The 23406-nt window shown below is 50.6% G+C and overlaps 1 protein-coding gene across 3 annotated transcripts; it reads left to right on the top strand.

The window, feature by feature from the left end:
- The first annotated feature begins 331 nt into the window (after positions 1-331).
- LOC100119673 lies at positions 332-23393 on the top strand. 3 transcript variants are annotated; one of them, XM_001603356.6, is made up of 12 exons: positions 332-1841; positions 12414-12524; positions 13026-13197; positions 13938-14067; positions 17478-17716; positions 18777-18911; positions 19000-19107; positions 19171-19449; positions 19517-19799; positions 19868-20140; positions 20233-20654; positions 21160-23393. In XM_001603356.6, exons 1-12 carry the CDS (start codon positions 1771-1773, stop codon positions 21619-21621), a joined length of 2685 nt encoding a protein of 894 aa, XP_001603406.2. In that variant the 5' UTR covers positions 332-1770; the 3' UTR covers positions 21622-23393. The 3 variants fall into 3 exon arrangements, with proteins under 3 accessions (XP_001603406.2, XP_008210829.1, XP_031787783.1); XM_008212607.4 differs by having other exon boundaries at positions 1405-1841; positions 13938-14071; XM_031931923.1 differs by lacking the exon at positions 332-1841 and adding an exon at positions 6498-6565.
- Positions 23394-23406: the final 13 nt, after the last annotated feature.

The raw sequence follows: 23406 nt of genomic DNA, 5'->3' as shown, positions 1-23406 counted from the left end.
CAAGTCCATCGCGGAAGAGGGAATCGATCGTCGTCCCCGGAAGCATCGATCTGTAATAGGCGATATTGAGATTCCTTCGCTGCGCTGCGAATACCGCGAGTGGAATTAAATCGGGGGAGCGAAAGATGCGGCTGCTGCTGGTGAACGGTCGTCGCGAGTTTGCGAACACACACACACACACACATACGCTGGTACAGAAGGACACTGTGTGTGCGCGAGCCGCGAGATTTTTTTCGCCGCAGGCTAGGCCGCGGCAAGGTGAGCCGAAGCTTGGAGGATCGGGCCGCAGGTGTCGCTCGGGGTGCCGACTTTACGATTTTCGCCGGTTTTTTTTTTTTATTATTTTTCATCCTATTGTGTACTTATAATGTCCGTAAGAAGAGACGATTGTAATTTGTTTTGAAGAATCGGCGGAAAAACGTTTCCTCGAGCGCGCAGCTCTCTGCACCTCGCGCGCGCGCGCAGTGTGTGTTGTATAATTTATGCACGCAAGCACCTTCGGCTTTTCATTTTTCAGCGGAATATGAATTCTAAACGACAGCGCGCATCAGCGCTCTGACTGACACGAGGCGAAGGCATGAGAGGGACTAGTTAAATTTCCGACTGGCCGTGCGCAGATAAACAAAATAATTATATCATAGAATTTTTCTCCGCTTCTTCTCACTCGCAAGCCCGACCCGAATAAAATCGAGTTCAACGCGGCGTATAAGTGTATATAGATAAGCGCTCGCGTCAATGCGTCGAAAACAATAGTCGGACTCGCGAAAAAATAAAGAGCGACGAACGGAACACATGACTGATTTTTCTCACCGAGTCCGTATAATGTACGCACAGGCGCAGGTCGTCGTGATAACGACTGCGAGGCCTTGACGCGCTCGCGCGCCGCGGAGTCCATTATGAAGTAATAAATGCGAACGATAATGCGCGAGAATCGGTGGCGGCCGTAAAGTCTAACGTCCTTTCTTATCTCAAAGGCTCGAATTAAACTTTCTGTGTCAATACACGCCGACAATGCGGGAGAAACGACGAGATGGCTGGTGATTTTCGTATACAGGAAGCGGTCCGGTTTGTATACACGCGTCGCTTCTTATCAACGGGGCCTAATGCCTAATTACACACGACGTGCCCGCTGAGTCAGGCGTGATTTGTCGAATCGTCTGTTTTTCCTCGAGCTTCCAGAGGGAGCATCGCGTTGCTGTGCGCGATAAAAATCGGCAAACCGAGAGTGAAATTGTCAGTAGTAACAGCCAGGTGGGGCCCCAGCCGAACATTCGTACGATCCTGGGAGGGGCTCGCTCTTCTGGTAGCATACCCAGACAAACATACACACACACACACACACACACACACACACATACAGGTGTCGGCCTATACACACCCGGGGGCCCAGTCTCCATCGGCGCACTATCTATACAGCAGCAGCCGTGCGCTCACGCGAGCAGCAGCTTCGCTCTCTGTATGGCCCCCCGCCACCACATCGGCGATCGACGATTTTTCGCTGCGCGCAGCATTTCTCCGCGGCAGTCCTCCGCAGGCAGTGTTAGTCAGTCAGGCAGCAGCAGCAGCAGCAGCAGCAGCAGCAGCAGCAGCGCGAGAGAGAGAGAGAGTCGAGGTTTTACAGCGCCGTCGCTGGAGCAGCTGGTGTCTATCGTTGTAAGCGTCGGAGGATATAGCCGCAGCTGGAGCCAGATGTGACAGTCTCCGGAGGTCCTGTAGGAGAAGTCGCCTCCGGCACTTGCGGACACCCAGAGTAACATCGGCGACAGCAGCATGACGATATCGTACGCGAGCGAGGTGCCGAACGGCTCCTCCTTCGGCTGCTTCTGGAGGATCCTCATCAAGTGAGTTTCGTCGATTTTTCCTCGATTTTTCCTCGATTTTTCCTCGATTTTTCCTCGATTTTTCCTCGCTTTCCCTCGATTCCCCTCCGAATAAAAGAGCCGCCTCCGTGCGGCGAAGTAGGTCGCTGCCCGCACAAAAGACGGATATACACGCGCGCGTGCCTGTTATATACCTGCCTGTATATCGCATACAGCTATGCGAGAGCGAGCCGCGAAATATCATACGGACGTTGTCGCGCGCCGTGTGCAGAGAGCACTTTACAGCGGTGCGCGCCCGTATAACGGGATAACTCTCGGAAAACTATTTCGGAGTGTGCCTACATATCGCGCGTACGTGTGTGTATACCGATGGATTCGCGCGCGCTCGCGAGAGCGCATATAACCGAGAGCACGAACCAGTCGCGCCAGCGCATTGACGTAACGCTCGATCTTTTCCTTCTCTCTTTCGCTCGCCTATATACTTTTCCACCCGTTCGCGACGCCAGATCCTCCGGTGCAACACAGTATAGTGTGCAGCTCAAGGTCCTGCAGATCGGACTCTCTGGCTGTGTGCAGTCCTTGGCTGGTAACAGCTGTCTCGCTCTCTCTCTCTCTCTCTCTCTCTCTCTCTCTCTCTCTCTCTCTCTCTCTCTCTCTCTGTCGCTAGCTCCGCGAGCTTTTTTCTCCCCGACGCTCGGTCCTCCGGATTCCTTTGACCCTGTGTGTGACGTTGTTCGTCGCGCGCGTATAGACATCGCCGATCTCGAGCCGCCTCGGCGAGCAAACTGGTTTGCAGCCCGACGACGCCGGGATAAGGCTTTTTTTACACGCACACGCTCGAGAAAGAGCGCTGCGAGATGTGATGTATCGCGCGTGGATAATCCGCGCCTGTGTTTCTCGGAACTTCTTTCAGATCGGCCCGCCGTATTATATATTGTGTATAACACGCTGAAGCTTCGAGAAGAGTCGCGCGCACGCGAGACTCAGAGCGGCTGGCAGTGAACTTGAAAGTGCACCGCGCACTGCATCCGTCGGCTCGCGCTTGCAGTATACCGATCTCTTACCGATCGCGCGCGTCCTAGAGGCGCATCGACCGGCCGAAAAGCCAAACAAAAAGATGGCGACGAGCGTATAGAGCGCTGTGTTGCGATATATCGCGAACGACGGCTCTGCGGCGGTGGTATGTACGACGTTGTGCAACGGCGATTCGTAACTTTCGAGCCGCTGCCACTCGCCTCTAAGTTCCCGCGACGGTTGCATGTATATACGCGCCAGGCGATGCTGGTATACGGCTGCACAACGGACGCACACACATGATCGCTAGAGAGAGAGAGAGACCTTGAAACTGGATTTTCGCATGCGGGAGCAACTCCGCTGGTGCCGCGAGGACGATCCTTGGCTCTCTCTCTCTCTCTCTCTCTCTCTCTCTCTCTCTCTCTCTCTCTCTCTCTCTCTCTCGCCCGACGTTCGCGGAATATATATTCGGAGATGCGGCCGCCGATCGAGAGGTGATTGTCCTTCGCTGTACGCGTGCGCGGGAGGATTTTCGATTTTGTACCGTCCTCGGCACTTACGCCTATACGAGTTTCTCTTCCCAGAGAGATTTTGTTTGTTGTACCTATATAAGATCGGTATATCGTGACGATGCACGCGAGAGACAATGGAAGCGCGTATCGCGCTCGCGGGCTGTATGTGGGCACAGGTGAATCGGTGATTCACGTCTCGGGCATCCTCGCGTACACGCATCGCGCGCGATTAATAAGTGTACTCTTGCAGCGCGATGAATTATTTTTCTCTCTCTCTCTCTCTCTCAAGCTCGCAGTGTCTTGTTCCTCGATTAAATAACGGAAATCGCTGCGGGGATGTGACGATTCGCGCCCACAGCTGCCGCAGTACACCGACTATGCAAATATTATTCAAATATACCCGCCGGCGTGGCGCAGAGAGGCGATGAATTCTAGTCACACGCGCGTCGTACAAGTCGTAAAAACGCCGCCGCGTTTCCCTGTAAGGCATTATTTTCGAATTATGCAACTGCCGGCGTCTCTATACATATATGCTTCGTGTCATCCTCTCGCTTAATACGTGCACTCGGAAATCACATACACATCGCTTATCAGCCGAATTCCACTCGAAGCTGATCAGTTGCTCTCCAGCGCACCGAGTTCGCACATAAACAAAGAGCCGCTGAAAGCGCGAGAGTTTACGGCCGCACGGGGAGCTGCAGAAGACGTTGACTCGCGAAAATGAGTCTTCTCCTCTCGTCGTTAAAATCGACGGGTCGTTTGTGTGTGTATTATCGATGTATACGCGTGTAGCAGTAAAGTACCGGCTTTGCGAGCGAGAGCTTTTGTCGGAACGCATTGTGCGAGGGCAGGACAATGCGGAGACGATTTATCGATGTTCGTACATAAAACGTCGCGGATTTTTGAGAAGGTAGAATAATGGAGGCTGCAAGGCTCGCGAATATGATTTCTCGGTAGACGATTTTCGATCCTATCGAGCTCATTAAAAGTCGTGTTTACATCCTCGATTTCCCGATCTCCCCGGTGCAGCGCGATACAGATAGCCAACCAGTCGGCGCAGCGGTGTCTATTAATAGAAATGAAAATCCCAGCGGATCCCGCATGGGGCGTCTAAAAATACACATCCAGCCTAAGTTCGAATCTCGTCCTTTTTCCCGCGCGGCGGCAAATAACCCGTCTGTGCGCGCAAGGATATAACGTGCCTGCAGTCAGCTGGCAGGTAAAGTGAGGCTCAATTAGCGATGCATGTAAATCGCGCGCGCTCGAACTTTCGTAAAAGTCGCTAACTACTTTCACGCGAGCGATGCGTGCCTGCAGTGTGTAACTCGCTCGGAATCACTTTCTTGTGCATGTATGTGTTATAGCTGTGATCGACAGCGCAGTTTAGAGCGCCGCTGCAGGCGGATCTCGACTAGCGCGCGGAAGCCGTGCAAAACATCGCCGCTATTAATAGATGCGCTCCAGGAATAGAAAATCTCGGTTATATCCTCTCGGCCGAGTATACCTGCACGAGTGGACCGAGCCTAGCCTGTAGTTAAGGACTTTTTCTCGCGAGGACCGGTTGCGGGTATGCACGTATAGACGTACGCGCGCCGCGGCTATAATCTTGGCTGAGGGAGAGAGAGAGATAAGGCGCGGGCGCGGAAACGGCGTAATTGCGCAAAAATTACGCGCCGCCGACCTCAAAATGCGTCGCAATGGCCAATTATATTCGAGACGCCGCAGTGCCTCTCTGTACTCTCTTCTCTCGCGGCGCCGAGCTTCTTCCACCTGCGCTATTATCTGCGCGTATACTCGCGCGGTTCTGGCTCCTTTTTGCGCTCTTCTCTCGCGCGTCGAGCTGTACGAAAATAGCGAACGGCTTTTCCTCGATGAGAGTACAGCCGAACGGATTCCTCATGCATTCCTGCGAGGCTCGATCTATATTTTCCCTGAAAAATGTGAAAAACTACGCGCGACGGTTGCTGTTTTCCACTGCAGTGTCGCGTTGTTTCGAAAACGTCGTTCCCGCCGCAGCTTTATACGATATAATACACAGACGAACGTCGTGTAAAATGCATTACGCCGCCGAGGCGCAAACAATCCAGATGCATGTAATGCGCGACAAAACGGCGATTTTACGTAATTCAACACGCGCGCGAACACACACCAGCGACGCAGGTAAACAAAATCCTCAAGCACGCGCGAAAACTTTTCCACGCGTGTAACCCCCCGGTCAGTCCTTGAGGTCTGCGCTCCGAGTAAGTGCGCGTACACGTAAAGAGAGGCTGATTCGCGTGCGAAAAAAAAGAGCCGGCCGTCGACGTTCACGGCCGTCTCACTTCCTTGCCCTTCGGCGGCGATTCTTCCGCGAGCGAATTTCGCGCAGCGATTCATCAATGATTTATGGCGCGTTCGCTCGGGAGCTGTTGAGAAATTCGCGTTTTGCTTTTCCGGTCGGCAACGCGATACGTGTGTGCGGTGTTCCGATTTGTTCCGACGAGGATTATGGAAAAAAGTATAGTAGAGAATTAAACGCATCGACCTTCACCGATACGCGAGTTTAGAGCGATTCTCGTCTCGGGTTTTTCCTTCTTTTTCTCTCGCTCTCTACGCGGCTTATTACTTTTAAGCTGCAATTGCTCATACATGATTCGCTGATTAATAATGATCTAATTTCGCAACGGCTCCAAGCCAGAATATAAAAATGGAAATAATTCTCCGCGATTATCGCAAAAACACGTCGACGCGCTTCTCGTTAAACGCGAATATCGTCTTGTTTTCATCCGAACTTTTCTATATACTCAGTTCCGTTAAAAGCCGCATTTGAAGAATTTACACGCGCGTTACACAAGTCAATCCGATCCCACACATTACACATCGAAGGATATCGCTAAAACGAGCAAAGACGCGCGCGAGCGCGGCAGAAGCTTCGCTGGTCCGCGGAGCGTAAACCGTTATGCAACGTTTTGTTGCTCCGCGAGCGATGGATCCGCCGACCTTGCCGCGGGCGATGCGTTGAAATTATCTTGGAATCGCGCGTACTGCATCGACGGCTGCGGAGTCGATCGAATCGCCGTGTGTGTAACTTGGGACGTTTCTCTTGGTTTATTTTGTCGTCCGATGGATTAATTCAGGATGTATCAAGGCGGAGACTAGACCGACTCGCTGCTGTGATGGATAGTTTATGGATGCTTGGATACAGGAAGCGGAGAGAGAGGATTTACGATTTTTTTCTTCGTAAGTACGACGAGGCGAGTGGATGAGAGGCTCGAGAGCCGGAGATTATAGCCGAGTTAATATACCTTGTCTACACCACGGCGGGATGATCATCGTCTCGAATTAACTTTTAATAGCTTGTAATTTTGCATGCGCTCTCGCGGGGAAAGAGAGAGAGAGAGAGAGAGAGAGAGAGAGAGAGAGAGAGAGAGAGAGAGAGAGAGAGATAACGAAAATTTAAATGATACAACGTAACGATCCCGACTATATCGATTCTTCTCTCCTTTTCCACGAGCTCCGCTTGTGTAACGCGCGCGATAAGGTTTATGGATTCTGGCGGGAAATTCGAATCCAGAGATACAATCTCAACGCAGCGGCTTTTAACAATAATCAAATTAGCCGAGCACAAAGACGAGCTCCCAGTGTAAACAACAGTCCAATCCATTAAAGTCAGCCGAACAATGGGGCAAAAAGCCGCGAGCTCGCACTTTCGCTAAATCAGCCTCTCTTTCCCTCTTCGCAGTTCCCACGTCTCGCGTGAGCGGCAAATTGAAAATGCCGAGATCGATGCAGATTGACGGACATGTGTGCGCGCGAGCGCGTCTGCGATGTGGACACATCGGAAGGATTCCCGATCCGTTAAGGCCGGTCGTTGGCCTTGACGCGCGCTCTTGGGAACCTCGAGTCAGTTTGCGTATACATGCGCCGGTGAGAGGGATTATTCGATTATTCGGGACCGCCTTCTTTTTGGGCGGCTTTCGCTGCGTGCGTGTAAGCGCTAACAGGTTTGGCGAGGAGGCGTTTTTTGCGATGATGCGAACGAGTTCTGAGATTATGGTATACAGCTGCGAGAGCGTCCCTTGTTTGTCAACATCGCAGTTTTCTGGATTCTCCAGTGCCTCGCGGGTCTCGAAGTCTCTTTGTTACTACTTGTCATCGACAGTTTCGCGAGCCATTGCTCTCCTTCAGTAGAAAACGCACGGCGCAGCAGCTCCAGGCCGCGAGACGCAGTACCCAAGGCTCGTTTGAAAATGTGTCACTGTCAATAAAAATTCATCGGTATGCGTGGCCGAGCGTCTAATCGCCGATCGGCCAGACAATGCCCCGAGCGAATTTCAATCGGGCTGATCACATCTCTCACGGATCTGTCGCAACGATACATAAGTGCTGATGCTCGAGGATCAGTCGCGAGCTACGCGTTATTTATGAAGATTGCGAGCTTTGATTTACCGCACGCCTCGTTTCGCTTTTTCAAGGATCAATGACACTCCGTGATAAGTGTACCGCGGCAGGCTATTACGGATAATTAAAGTTTTCTATATTTAGCTCGGACTTTCTTTCCGCAAATGTGGATCGACGTGGCTGATAATTATCGAGCCTCGTCCACAGAGATTCGTTGCACAACCAGGATATATTCTATTTATACGCAGCAGCTAATAACATCTCGAGACGATCGCAGCCGCGCAAACGGTTAAACGCACGCATATCCTGATTTCTTTCCTCGACGCATCGCTCGTCGTATAAAACCCCCGTTGTGCAAGCTGAAGTAAAGCTTCCGACGTCGAAGCTGCGCCGACTAGATCACTGGAGCATCGCCGACGTCAGCTCTTCCACGAGTTGCCCGTCCCTTTACGGCCACGAGGTTCCGTTACACTGCGCACTCGCGTTTACCTCGCTTTCGCGCATCTCCTGCGATCGGCGCGCGTCGCCGCGGATTACGTCACGCAAACTCCCGGCCATGCGATGTATACAGCAGCATCATAGGCGTGGAGCCCCTTCTGTTTTCCGGCTTTTTATGCGCCTAATGACTGACGTATAATACCAGGAAACCCGAAAAGTAAACACAGCTGATTTATTAGCGCGCACAGTTACGCTAATCGATGCTAATTGCATTCATCCCAGCCGAAATCCAGCCGGCCTTTCACTCGCACTCGCGACTCTGTATACCGAATGTCGTATAAGTAGTATTCGCGAGAAGCGGCTTCGCTTATTCAATTTTCCGCGCGGCCGTATACATATAACGGATCGCGGCGCCGCAAGTCGATCACCTCTGCGGCGCTTGCTAATTGCGCGCTAACCTACTGTGCGTGCGTGTGCGACATCGGCTATCTGTGTGCATGTGCTGCAGCGGTGTGCACGCGTACGCCCGACGACAAGAGTGTTTTGCACGGGCTGATGTGCTCGGTAGCTATGTATGTGCAAGGTGCGCGTATGGAGCACGTGTAGCTACACGCCGATGCGCTGGATCGGGATTAATTGATCGCGAGTAGGTATAGGTGTAATTGTTGGGAAGTATGTCGGGTAGTTTTTTCTTGCATCGGGGGACTGATTGCTCGTTTAAAACGGGGCGTTTTTGCGCCGTATGCCTAACCATTTGTAATGCGTTTTGAAAAAGTGATTTTTAATCGATCTGGAAATCTGTTTGCGTGCGCTCGTTGAACGCGATCTATATGGATATACGAATAGCCGTCAAGCAAAACCACGAAGATAAAGCTCCGGTGATGGCAAATACAAGAAGCGCGGTGCAAAGCGGCCCGATAAAAATTAACGATCTCGCCTCTTCAAAGAACCACATCCCCGCCGACAAGAAGTCCTCTCTCTCTCTCTCTCTCTCTCTCTCTCTCTCTCTCTCTCTCTCTCCATCCACACATCAATCGGCGAGCATCGATCGCCGGCATGAATAAGTCATACATTCAGCATGCGAGATCAGCTCTTGTGAAAAAAAGAGCCGATCGGCGGAAGTCGTCAATCTGATAGAAAAGTACACGCCGCGCTCGCACTGATATAGGAGGCCTTGGCGAGCCTTGACCGAGGCGACAGACTGGACCGTTACTCGCGACGACGCGGCCTCGCTTCCTCCTTTAGCACCGCGCTATACAGAGGAGAGATGATACTCGGCTCTTATCGATGGCTCCGATCGCGAGAGATGAGTTTCTTTTTAAAGGGCAAGAGAGGAGAATTTTCGGACTGTCACAACAGCGCTAATCCTATTCACCTGCGGCTTAACTTATGGCTCCCGGTGAAGATTCCCGTTTGATGTGTATTAATTATCCCGACTATCGTTTTATACTCGTCACGGGAAAGGAAACTAGCTGAGAGAGGACGAGAATCGTTGCCCTTGCTCTATTCCGTCCGTACAAGCGTCCGTCTCGCATAACTACACGGCACTGGAATTGACGCGTCTTCTTTTTACACACATCAGCTCAATGACGCCGGTGTCTTTTCTTAGCTCGATCCTTCCCGTCGCGGCGGCGGCGGCGGCGGCGGCGGATTTTTTTGCATCCGCTATTTACTCTCATGATCTACGATTTTGTTGACTACTCCTGTCGCCGCGCAAAACTCGTTGATAAAAGATGGGAAAAAGGTTCGTTTGCTCGCCGATGGCTCAATGACGTCGTGACGGGTATGAGCTGCGGATTGGGAACCCATTTCTTATCGGAAATCACGTGTGCAACGAGCAGCAGCGCAGGTGTTATAGAAATTTTAAAGCTAATCGATTCGGAAGACTACCGCAATTGGCGGCAGACTTTCGGCAAACATATACTAGAGGGACGGCGCATGCGGGTTTCGCAGCTGTTGAAACGAAAAATCGAGGAGGCGAGAGAAAAAAAATAAAGCCGCGGCGACGGTACAATATGCCGGTGAGCGTCTGACCCACTGACATAGAAATGCGCGCATCACTCGACTAGCAGTAGACTCCGTAATCGCGCGACAAGTGCACGCGGACACCTCGAGAGTGTGTATTTTTTTCAAAAACTAGCTTATGGGTATACTATACACTTGGCCTTAATTTTTCGCGCGTCGAAGCCTTCGCACGTATAATACATGCAGCGAGAAAAAGAGAGACGTTGACGATGAGTTATTCCGTATGCAGTGCGAAGTCGATTAGAAGAGCGACCGATTGAATTAATCAATTTTTACGATCGATTAGCGACGACGAGCAATTACGTATATCCACCTTGCGGTCGCGACGTATATTCTGTAATAATGGCTCCTTTGCGGTGTACACCGCGGCGGAAAAGCGTCGCGGCGCGCGAGAGATTTATCTGTTTTTGCGAATCTTCGGACGTGAAGAAAAAAAGAAGGAGAAGGAGAAGGAGAAGAGGGAATTAGTCGGCGCTTCGAGGAAGCGAAATCGCTCCATAATGAACGTGAATTTGTCTTAACGACGCGTCGCTCGGAGTATTCGAGATAATTCAAAGAGGATTCCCGATGAAAATCTTTAAATTATTCAACGCGACTCTTTTTTCATCTATATACGATCGACTCGTTCTCCGCGTACACATGGTGTGTCACCATGTGCTCCTCCTGCTTGTGATAAACTAGAATTTCAAGTTTTCCGATAGAGGCGCACTTCCGATCGATCTCCGCGCATACGGATTTCGACGGACGCGTGCGATAGCGATGCACGAGATGATACAATAGTGTGCGGCCAGGATAATAATTATCAATCTAACGACGGCGCATTGCGTCACGAAACTATGCGGCTAAATAACAATTATTCTTCCTTGAATTCCGCTTAAAAATCTTCTTCGCCAATTAGCTAGCTACGACACGGCGCCACCGTTCTTCCTCGCGAATAAGCCATGTACCAGCGCATCTCGACGGTATGATAAAAGCAAGTTTGCGATTCGATTGATGCCGTTAATAATCTGACCGAAGCTCCGCGGTTCTGTATGTAAAACTTGCACGAAAATTTTTCATTCGGATGCACGATAAAAATCCAGCGGAACACAATGGCCTCTAACATAGTGAACTTTAAACGAATTTTGACGATCGTCCCGAAAGCGTCACGCTCTCCCGCTCACCTGAACCCGAAGCATAATACACTCCCCCCTCCATCGCTTCCATTCATTCATTCCCAGCGGAAGTCCTTCCTCTTTGGCGTTTTCCCGAATCTCGTACACACCGTACGATATACTCCGTCATATTTCGCACCTGTCGAATTTCCAGAAGCTCGAGCACACACACATACACACACACACACATCACGCTCCTGACGTAACGCTCCGCGCGCGGCACTTGTTTTCGATAACTTTCATTTTCGAACAAGGCATTTTCCGCGCACGTAAAACAACGAACACGCGAGATAAGCGCTCGTGAGGAATTCCCGAATGCGCACACGATCGCCGCGGAGCAGTGTCGTGTTTTATGCGCTTCGGTGTTTGGTTACTCTCGGCAGGTGGTGTGTACAAATTGGCTGCCGTAGTTTTTTGGTCGTTCAGAAAAATTGTCCCTTTTGTGAAACGTCGAGGTGACGTGTTCTGATGAAACTGTGAGAGTTATTTTTTCATGCGATGAATTGAGCGTTGTACGTAATTGTATTAAAAAATCGTGATTTTTTGATAAGATCAATCTTTTCATATACCCCACCCAAAGTTCAAAACCGTATACCCTACCGATCTATCCACACTCACATACCAAGTCACGCTTACAAAATCAGCATAAGAACAAACGCACAAAAGGCAGCGCTCGATTAATTTATGCTCAATCGCGGATTTGTGATAATCGGGTCGCGCGAGCGCTTGCGATGCGATGATGCAACGCTTTCACAGATGCAGAGACTATACTAATGGACTGCAAACCTATGCTTAGCGAACGCACGCGGCATTGTTGCCCCACGCGATTATTGTAATTCGAGACTACGCGGACATTTGCGTAATTCGGCGCGGCGCGAAGCGGGTCATACATATACGCGGGAATTCCCTTCTCTCTCTTTCTCTCTCTCTCTCTCTCTCTCTCTCTCTCTCTCTCTCGCTCGAAAATCGAATTAACCAACTGATCCACGCGCGCTTAACACCTAGATCGTTATACGGACAGCGTTGCTTCATCGTTGCAAACTAAAGTTTTTCACCCGCTCGTTTTGCAGATGGAAGGGATCCGTGTACAAGCTGATCTGGCGAGAACTGCTGGTCTACCTGGTGGCCTACTACGTCATCAACTTCATCTACCGATACGCACTCAGCGAGGAGCAGCAGAAGTAAGCCAATAATACTATGGAATTACACAGCTCCATTCATGCGCTCGACTAAATTTATACCCCACGCATCCGTAATGCGCGGAGAGAAAGAGTGGAGTTAATTGTATTAATGATACACGCGCATGTGTGCCTTGTTTAGATCGAAAAATCGATTAGAGCTCGTTACGATCGGTGTTTTGCGCTCGTGATACGCTTGTTTATACAGCACGGGAGCGACTAATTCCATTTGACAGAAGATTGGCTTTATTGGTCTAGTTATAGCCGGTAGATGCAGGTGTATCACGCCCGTAATGAGAGAGCGTGTAAAATTCAAAAATATGCAGAACGGTAGCTCGCGCGCGTAGATTTCCTTTACAGATACGCTCGCCATATACTATACCCGCAAGGCGCGATCGTATCGTTAATGCGCGCTTAATCGCTCTAATATAAAAGCCATTAAGAGGCTCTTAAACGCGACGGTAAACAAAATTAAGTATACACATTGAACGAACGATTTTTCAGGGTGTTCGAGAAGATCCGCTACTACTTCGGCAACTCGAGCGAGTCGATACCGATGTCCTTCGTCCTCGGCTTCTACGTGAGCCTCGTGGTCAAGAGGTGGTGGGAGCAGTACAAGCTTCTTCCTTGGCCGGACAATCTCGCCCTCTTCATCAGCGCCGCCATTCCCGGAAACGTGAGTCCGAGCGATATCGACCTCTATATCCGCGACACTCGCGGTGACATGTTTTCTTAGTTCGCGCGGGGAAACCGTACCGATCAATCACGCCGATCGTAAACATAAAAATAGCCAAAGCGCGCGAGCGCGCGCAAGGAAGCTTCCGACTTCCGAGCTGTATGCGCGTTTTTTCTCTCTCGCTCGCGATCCTTATATCCAATTAGCGTTTGTTTACGCGGGGGATAATTGACGCGGCCTCGTCCGGTTGTCTTTGTAGACTATTTCTCTGTGCTCATTACCGCGCGCTAATGAATCGCCCATGACACGTTTCGAAGGTGCGCGCCGGTGTGTCGTTAACCCGAGCGCCGTTTTCTCGACGATCCACTATTTTCGGTTCTCGAATAAGCCCGAGTTTACGCGCGCGTAAGAGCAGCTTCTTCTTCGTAATTATCGCGAATTTTCAAAAACCTCGACACACATCTCTCGTCGATAGTACGAGAGCGAGGTAATAAACGCGAGTCGTGTGTGTGCTAGACGGTAATATGCATGTCAATCGCGCGACTAGTCCAGCCGCGATGAGAAATAAATGACGCGCGCCTATACGATGCGGGAGTTGAAAAAGCGCGGAGAGAGAGAGAGAGAGAGAGAGAGAGAGACAGAGAGAGAGAGAGAGAGAGAGAGAGAGAGAGAATTGTTTAATCCAAAGGATGATCTAAAAATAAAGCGAGAAATGTTTTCTTTGTCCCACACACACGCAGGACGAGCGAGGACGTCTGATGCGGCGGAACATAGTCCGTTACGCGGTGCTCGCCTACGTCATAACGTTGCAGAGGATCTCGCTGAGGGTCAAGAGGCGCTTCCCGACGCTGCAGCACATCGTCGACGTTGGTCAGTGAGTTATTATTCGATCTCTGTCTTTCGAAATCCGCGCGCCTAAATTCCTACTGCACTTTTCACCGCATTCTGAGACAGGGAATGATCATCGCATATAAATCATTGGTAACGAGCTTCTATTTCTGTATCCAAAGGATAAACAAAAAATTCAACAATTACACCCAACAATCCTTATTAGTCCCTCCACTCGCTCACGCAGTGCACACACCGGCACCTGTCGCATTAGCACACAAAGCCGGCTCGAGCGAAAAGAAAAGCACAGGCTCGAAAGCGATCGCATACATTCTCTCTGTCTCTCTCTCTCTCTCTCTCTCTCTCTCTCTCTCTCTCTCTCTTGCAAAAAAGCCTCGACTCGCGCTTCGCTATGTGTGTGTGCCACGTCTATATAATTCCGCGCGGACGGTACTTTCCACTTCTTCCTGGCGCTGTAGCTCGCGCGCACGTGTATAATCCCATCATCGGTATCCGCGGGCGCGAAAAATAAAGGACTACTCAAGCGGACATCCATCTTCGGCGCCGAAGTAATTGCGGATCTCGCTGCTCGATGCCGAGTGTGCTTATTACGCTCCCGTATAGTATAATCTCCTTTCCGACGGACTGTCCATACTGTATAGGAAAACTCGAGCGGTGAAACTCGCCCGGGGTAAACGCGCGAGATAGACCGTTATACGTGCGTAAAGTGGGGGATATTATTATGTTTTTCCGTCGGTGAGCTTTCAAGTCGATTTTGATTTCGGGAACGAAGCGACGCGCACGGGGAGAGCTACTCAGGTTTCGTAATGGAGTTTTCGAAAGTTTTGAGAGGTTTTCGAAAGTCCAGTCGGCGGACTACGTCGATTTTTTTCCTCTTATAACCTTTTAATCGATCTGAGGTCTTTGAAAGCATGGAGCCCGAGGAGACAGAGAATAACAGTAAACAGCGTCGGTGAACGACCGAACACCTTCAACCTCCTTAATCCGCCTCTACTTCGGGCATTTTTTCGCGAATTAAAAGTTCACGAAGCGAAGATTAAAGTAACGGTCGGAGCGCGTCGGGAGAATATTTTTTTTTCTCTTCGGCTTCGCGAAGAAGACGATACCCGGATAGGTAACAATTTGCGCTCTGATATTTAATTACCATCCTCCCGTAAGCGCGAGAGACGAGCATTATATAGACGCATCGAATTTGAATAAAGCATATCCCGCGGGGCTTACGCAACCGCGGCGCGCATCTTCATCGAAGCGCCGCGCGCGCAAATAACTTCTTTGTTTTCCGCTGACCGACGAGGCTGATGCGGGCACTTAAAAATCCAACTCCTCCGCGCAACGCCTGCGATGACTAACCAAGTATACGCGAGTAGCCACGTCGAAGAGTGAGATGGATAGCAATTAAAAGCCAATAAAAGCGCAGCCAGGTGCGCGGATTTTCCTCGGCGCGATGCGCGAATAATGTGAAATCGAAGCGCGCGGGGATTACAAGTCGATCGCGCGCACGTGCGTGTGCGTCGCCCTTCCCTTTCTAATTACGCGCGAATATTTCCTAATCAGGGCGGTTTCTCCTCGGCCGTACGTGACGTCGTGCTCTCGGGATTCATCGGCATGCGTCGCTGTGTAAGTATTTTTCTTGCTGTTCTTTCACGCGCTGAGAAAGAGAGAGAGAGAGAGAGAGAGAGAGAGAGAGAGAGAGAGAGAGACGAAATTCTTTCGTAAAAGCACGAGTTCCTTCGAACCTTCTCCGCGTACGTATACGCTGCTCTCGCGGCGAATTAAGCATGCGCCGAACGGAATGTCAAGTTCACGTGGCTTTTTAATTTGCTCATTTCGTTCGATGGATTTTCTTTTCGGTGCGAGAACGCTTGAAGAATCACCTAAACCGCGTCGGTTGCATCAGAATGAACCCTCCAAAAAACCTCTCAGCCATCCCCTGCTAATTTCGAGAGCGCGCATTACCCGTAAGCTGTTCGCGCGTGTTAAAACCGCATCGCGAGGAAGAAAACGTCGGGTGTCCGATGTTCGCCAGCGGCATCGGCGGCATCGGTAGCAGTCGGCTGAAGAACTCGTTTCCCCCCTCGCGCGCATAAAAGCGCAGCAGTCGCTGCTCTTTCTCTCCGAGCGCGAGCTCGCACGCGGTCGAAGGGAGGGAATGACTCATTTTTTTCGCTTTATTGCCGAGCGACCTTGCCGGAGCAAGGATCCCAGCGTTTGTTGACCTTCTCTCTCTCTCTCTCTCTCTCTCTCTCTCTCTCTCTCTCTCTCTCTCTCTCTCTCTTTCTCTGCCTCTCGCAAACTCTATACACTACGTGGCGGCGTATCTTCGCGCGGCGGGTACTCACCCGCGTGTAGCTTTCGGGGCCGCTTGTGAGCGCGCCCGAGAAAGAAAGAGTTTTTTCTCCTCTCGCATGACGTCAGCCCTGCTCGCGATTCGCGTATTAAGGTCGACGCGTTATCGATAGGTGAGCAGGTGTGTGAGTGTGTGTGTGTGTGTGTGTGTGTAAGCGGGCTTTCCCGACGCGCAATATGCTTTAGGCTCTTCTTTCCTCGTCCGCTGTATAGCGAGAGTTAAGTTATGCGCGAGGACCTGGATCGTAGAGTCGTTCGGTAGGATTTTTTCCCTCATTTTTCGAGTGAAATCAAAGTTTCCGTTGCCGCTGGCCGAGGCATTCTCGGGGCCCGATAGCGATAAGCAAGAGCGAGAGAGCCGCGATATACATGCCGCAATTATCGATGCAGGATTTCCCAAGATTTCTCGCGCGCTTTTGTGTATATGTACACCGTATTATAGCGCGAGGTCGCGTTGTTGCGATTTTCAGCTGTGTCTACACGACGAAATGCTTCGAATGAAATCGCGAAACGCTTTCGCGTCAGCGAAATCCTGAAGATATCCGCCAGTATAATAGAGACACGAATATTCACGGATAAAGATCGACTGCGATATACGTTGGCTTTCACTCGTTCGCACACACACACGCGCGCGCACGCGGCGTAAAAGATCCAATGCCTCGTTTTTTATGATCGACCTTTCGGGAATGGTCCATGATTGATTAAAAGCACAGCCGGTTTCCTGATGTCTTACGCGCATGAAACATATGACAGACGCTTGAGCGAGCCAAAGAGAGAGAGAGAGAGAGAGAGAGAGAGGGAAAAAATACACGTGTGCGGGGGTTACCAACGAAAACAAGGCGAACGGCGCGCGCGATAAGTCCTGTTATTAATTTCGAGTGCAGGCTTTGCTTTTGTTTACGATCCTCGGTTCTATATAGCTCACTGGAGTTTTAACGTTAGCTCACATGATGGATTATCGGCTTACTGCGCATGCACCTAACGCTACGCACTGCGTAGCGAACTTTTGATTCCCGATAAACGGTATGCAAATTTCATCTCCGTTTCTCCCCCTTTCTGTTCTCGTTGGCGATCGCGTAAGACAGGTCTGATGATGGAGTCGGAGAGGAAGATCTTCGAGATGATGAACAAGAAGGCGGCCATGTCCAAGTACTGGATGCCGCTGGTCTGGGCCACGAACATCATCAACAGGGCGAGAAAGGAAGGACTCATAACCAGTGATCACGTGGTACAGACTCTGCTGGTCGAGCTCAGCGATATCAGGAAGAAGCTGGGAGGACTCATCGGATACGACACCGTCTGCGTGCCGCTCGTCTATACGCAGGTCGACCATCGTTCCTATTTTCTTATATTATATTCTCGAATAAAGCATCCGTTTTTTGTTGGGCACGATCGGTCGATTCGCCGCGAGAGGCCGCACGATGACAGCGTTGCATCAGCTTTCGATTTTGGAAATATCGAAGGAAAAACAAAATACTTATGCAGATTTCGTCGAATTTACAGCTATCGAACACACCCGTTTGGCCGCACTCGATAAACAAAGCTCGGATAAACATTCGCGTTGTATGGCACCTCGCTGTATATCCCAAAGTTCTAGGTGTGTCAGTCAGCGGGTCAAGGTCGTCTCGCCGACTTGCGAAACTCGATACATAACGTGATTTGCAGTAGGCGCGGCGAAATTATGATTCAACTATATCGCGCGACGAGTTCGAATTTCCATTTTTTCGTGCGTACGCGACACCGAGCACACTTATTGCCGCCGTGTGTGGATTCAGTGACTCAGAGATAACGAGTACGAATAAAGGAAGAAAACAAAATTGTTAACAATCGCATGCAAACGCTTATAAAATGTTTTCCGAGTACACGAGCACAATGAGCGAACAAAATTCGAGACGTTGTTTTGGAGAGATGTAACGCGAGAGACCGGTATACTTAGGGAGCAGCGGCGGCGGCGTGTATCGATTTTTCATACTGTTGTTTTTCGGAAAAGCCTTGGCTTCTTAGATGCGGCGCACTCGCGCTCCTGCGCGTATGCAATAATAATAATAATAACAAGCCTGTGATGCGGAGAGCCAGATCGGATTTAAGATAAGTCTCGCGTGTGCAGCTGTATACCTGTACTCGAGCGCGAGGCGAATTACTTTTACGTAATATTTATTGCATAATCCGCGCGATGCATTCCTCAAAAAGCGGTACTCGTGCGTCGCGCGCATTTCCTTTATATTTGTATCGTGCGCCAGTGCCAACGCGCATGCATAAATATTATTATAATACATATACATACATATATATATATATATATATAACACAGCGTCTGAAAGAATGGCGATGGTGCAGTGAGCCGCGCATTGATGGCCGTGATGGGTGTGTGCGTATGATTTCAGGTGGTTACACTATCTCTCTACGCATATTTTTTCTCGGCTCTTTTAGGACGTCAGTTCATATCTCAGACCGAAAACCCCAGCAGCGGGAAATACGAGATCCCGGACATGTATTTTCCCTTCTTCACCGTGCTCCAGGTATAATTCGATACTCTCCGATAGTGGCAAGATATTTAAAAGGATAAAGAGATAGCCGATAGCTATATGCTTCGTTCGACGATTTCAGTTTTGCTTCTACGTCGGCTGGCTGAAGGTAGCGGAGGTCCTGATCAATCCCTTCGGCGAAGACGACGACGACATCGAGCTCAACTGGCTGATCGATCGGCACATCAAGGTACGAAAAACTCTACGAGCGAAACGGTAACAGTAATAACTGAAGAATACCGTTACCCATTAGGCGGGCTACATGATCGTCGACGAGATGCACGAGGAGCACCCGGAGCTCCTGAAGGACCAGTACTGGGACGAAGTCATACCGAAGGACCTGCCCTACACGGTGGCCAGCGAGAACTACCGGCGCGAGGAGCCGAAGGGCTCGGCGGAGCACTACAAAGTCAAGGAGAGCGACGCGCTCTACGCGAACGTCTTCCTAGGGCCGACCGTGCACGGCGGACACGCCGTCGGACATCGAGGCGGCAAGGCCGCTCACATGCAGGACGACGTCTACGCCGACTACGTGAGTATCCGCGAAGCGCTTCATGGCCGATGAGTCAGCATACTGATCTCGAATGAAAAACAAACAGGAGAGCGTGGACACGCCGCTGGTGGAGCGTCGGAAGAACTGGCTGCAGCGACAGATAACGCGGATGGGCTCGGTGCGCAGCAGCTCGACGACCTACAGCAGCAGCGGCGCCGGGGGCTTCTTCTCGCGCAACCGGCACAACAGCGTCTACAGCAGTCCCGAGCAGGCGGCCGGACAGCCGGGCAACGGTACGGCCCAGAGCCAGAACCATCCCGGCTTCAAGATCTCGCTGTACGACAGGCTCAGGCGGAAGAGCATCCAGAGCTCGCGTATGGGCAGGCAGGGTACGCCACTTTCTTTTCGCCTCTCGTAGGCTTTATCTCGCGTAAACTCACGGCGATCCTTTCCGCAGGCACACTGCCGAAGCTGAACTCGATCCCGATATCGCTGAAGAACCGACCGCGGATCCCGACGCCGGACGTGACGAAGGAGGTCGTGGACCGCGAGCAGCGACTCGCCCTGTCGGCCAGTAACGCGGCCAACATCGGGGCCGGCGTCATCGGCATGATACCGCCGCCGTCGTACCAGCAGAGCGCGAGCGGCGTGGCCGACGTGCCGGTGCTCCAGGTCCTCGTCGGCAGCGGAGCCGGCGGCGCCACTGGACTCGTTCTCTCGCCCATTCAAGGTATATGCCGTGTATCGCTTTCTCCCGCCGGCCGTCATTTGAAACAATATCCTCGTTCAAAAAACAATATCCTCGTTCCGTTCCGCTCGCAGAGAAAACCGAGGGCACGCCGGTGGCCAGTCCAGCGGCGGCGCACCTGGCCCAGGCTGTCCTGCCGCAGAGCCTGAAGGCCGCGAGCTTCGTCGCTCCGGTAGCGCTGCCGGTGAGCATGAGTCAGCTGACTCGTCTGGTCTCCGGCATCACGACGACCTCCTCCTCGGGGGTGCCCATAGCCGCGGTGGCAGCGAGTCCGTCGAGCCCGATCGAGCCGACGATACCGGCCACCCTGACGGAGCTGAGCGGCAGCAGCAGCGGGGGCAGCGGCGCCGAGGACGAGGGAACCAGCAGCAGCGCCACCCGCAAACTCGACGGCGGAGGCAAGCAGGACGAGAGCGGGGGAGAGGGCTTCAGCACCAGGTCGCCGATCGTCGTCAGCCCGGAGAAGCTCGACGCGTTGGCTAGTCACAGAGACTGGGTGAGTGCGCTTGTATAGCTGACGAGGCGGTTTCACGCGCGATCGATTCGTTCGAGGGAGGAAAAAAAGTTGTCCAGCGAGAGAAATCGCTTTGCTTTTTTCCGCGTTCGCGCCGGCCGGGCTCTTAATTACGATAATAATGTCCTATCGATAGGAAACGATATGCCTCAATGACAGCGACTTACGTAAAGGGATGACGCTCGCGGCGAATCCAGCGTTTTAGCATCTCGAAAAAAACTTCCACTCGACTCAGGCGGCGCGCGGCCGCACGACGGTTTTGAGAAAAAAAACGCCGAGCGCAAAAAACGCAGCTCTCTTTGTGTATACGCTCACACACACACACACACACACACACCATTGCATAATTCGACACGGCTCGTTAACGGCAAGAGACGTGATCTCATTCCGATATATTAAATAACTCTCCCGGCGCATTGGACTTATTATACGAGCCGCGCGTGCGAGCAATTATAAGCAATAACGCAAGCCACTGTCCCTGTCGCAGAGTCTCCAGAACTACGTGATCCAGGCGAGCGAGCACCGAGCGGCCAGGGCCGAGTCGAAAGGCCGTCGCTCGACGTCCCTGCCGGGACCGGCGCCGGTCCAGGTGCTCCAGCAAGGCCGCGAGGACCGGAGCATGTCGCTGCCGCACTCGCTGGGCCTGCAGTCGAGCAACGCGACGCCGACGAGGGCCGTGTCCGTGGCGACGCGGCCGGACAGCTTCCTCCAGCCGCTGCAGCAGGTCAACCAGAGCCAGCCGACCCAGACGAGGCCCAGGAGCGGAAGCTTCGACCAGACGAAACTGAGCGCGGCGCACGAGCAGGTGCTCAGGAAGATCAGCTTCAACGGCAACCCCAACGGGGGCAACTCGCTGCTGCAGCCCGCGGCGGCGATACTCATCGGGACCGCGGGAATCGCCGCGCCGGCGCAGGTCGCCGGCAGCAAGAGGGGAGAGGTCTACGTGTGAGAGGCTCCATCGACAAAGCTTCGACCCGCGAGCTGGAGCGAGATTCGCGCGCGACGTTCTTGCCGTCTTATGTATGTTCGCTCGATGTCAAAGCTCGAAAAACGCGCATGGGAAAGCCTCGATGTAAATAATTCGCGCACGAACGCCAGCGGAACGAGTTTCGACGGGTTGTTTCTGTAGCTAGATTAATAAAAATGCGAATGACGGATACGAAGCGGAAAATATGTACTATGTAGAGATGATCGGCCCGGAGGTTTGTATCTCTGTTCTATACTGGTTTGATACTATACTGACCGGCCGACACGCGATATGCCAGTAGCGACATTCCAGTACTGACGAGCCGTCCCTCCAGCATTCTGGCGAGAGGATTTTAATTTTTTTTTACTAAAAACTATGTGTGTTGTACAGTGTTCGTTCAGAGATGTATTACAGTGAATTGCGCGTTTAGTATGTGTATATCGAACAAAAAGCCGTTTATGGAGAAACGAAAGAAAGAGAATCTAATATTACGCGAGAATCTAAATGTCCTACTTCCAAGCGACAATACACCGTCCTATCATACTTGTGATGTTTATTATTATACTATTTTATAGTTTTCATAATGATTAAAGTATACAAATAATATAATTACACGTTAAACGCTATTATATTATTATCAAAGGATAGAAACTTTTATAAAAAAAAAAGAAAATGTACAGAAGGGTATACGAAGCGTGTACGTTGCATAGGCAAGCTTTGATAAGCCGAGAGACTGTTTTTACGACGCCTTCGTGCGCGCCGATTTTAACATAAACGAAAAGAGAAGTCGACGTGCCTTTGTGTAAATAAGTTTGCTGCGTAGCATTGTTATTGCCGGATTAGCGAGCGAGAAACGCGTTATTGCCATAATCGTATATAACCAAGATTCGTTTCGTTCGACCGTCGCACGTTTCGCACGTGTCGTTGTACAGATTTTTTTTATACTCCGTGTACGATGATTTAAACCGAGATTATGAATTTTTTCTTCACTCGCGCGTCCCCGCGAAAATTTGCCGACGCGGAGAATATACATGTATACACACACGACAGATATGTGCAATTACTCTACGAGGCCATACTCGCCATACTCACTTGTATCATTTCTTTTATTGTTTAAACGTGTGTAGGCAAATTGTTTAGTAACGAATATGGAGGTTTCGATAGTTTTGAGCGCGTAAGGGTACGTTGCGTTATTGCTCAAGTATGATTCATAATCGTATTATCCACGTATATCGATTTCATAAAAATGTAATCAACATCAGATTGATAGTAGGTATTTTGTGTTACAATATTTCGAATTACAAAGATGATATATATATATATATATATATATGTAAGTGCTCAGCAAAAAAGTTATGCACATTTGTAGATATATTATACACATGCAGCATTATGATGAAATCATTTTTGTTACTTTTCACTACAAACTCACGATGAAAACATGAAAGAAGTTATTAGTATCTACGTTAAATGTTAAGCATTGTGAGGAGGAATCGTGATGAATCTTGTTCATATTCACACCGATTGTAAATATAAATCATAGCTCACATAATTAATCTATATATCACCGTTGTATAAAATAAACGAAAATAAAAGCGTATTATGATGGTATTTAAATAAAGTAATTGTACGGGCCCGCAAGAACTAATTGCTTTTACCGTGAAAGCATTAGCGTTACGTTCTGTTATTTAAGACAGAGAGAAGGAGCTGTAAGTTAAATTTTAATGCTAAATAAAGGTTTACAGATCCAATAACTTGTGTTTTCTA

The sequence above is a fragment of the Nasonia vitripennis genome, chromosome 1 (genome assembly GCF_009193385.2).
Source record: "Nasonia vitripennis strain AsymCx chromosome 1, Nvit_psr_1.1, whole genome shotgun sequence".
In the NCBI taxonomy this organism is placed as follows: domain Eukaryota; kingdom Metazoa; phylum Arthropoda; class Insecta; order Hymenoptera; family Pteromalidae; genus Nasonia; species Nasonia vitripennis.
Note: the sequence above shows the minus strand (reverse complement) of the source record. Positions and strands in the feature narration are given on the sequence as shown.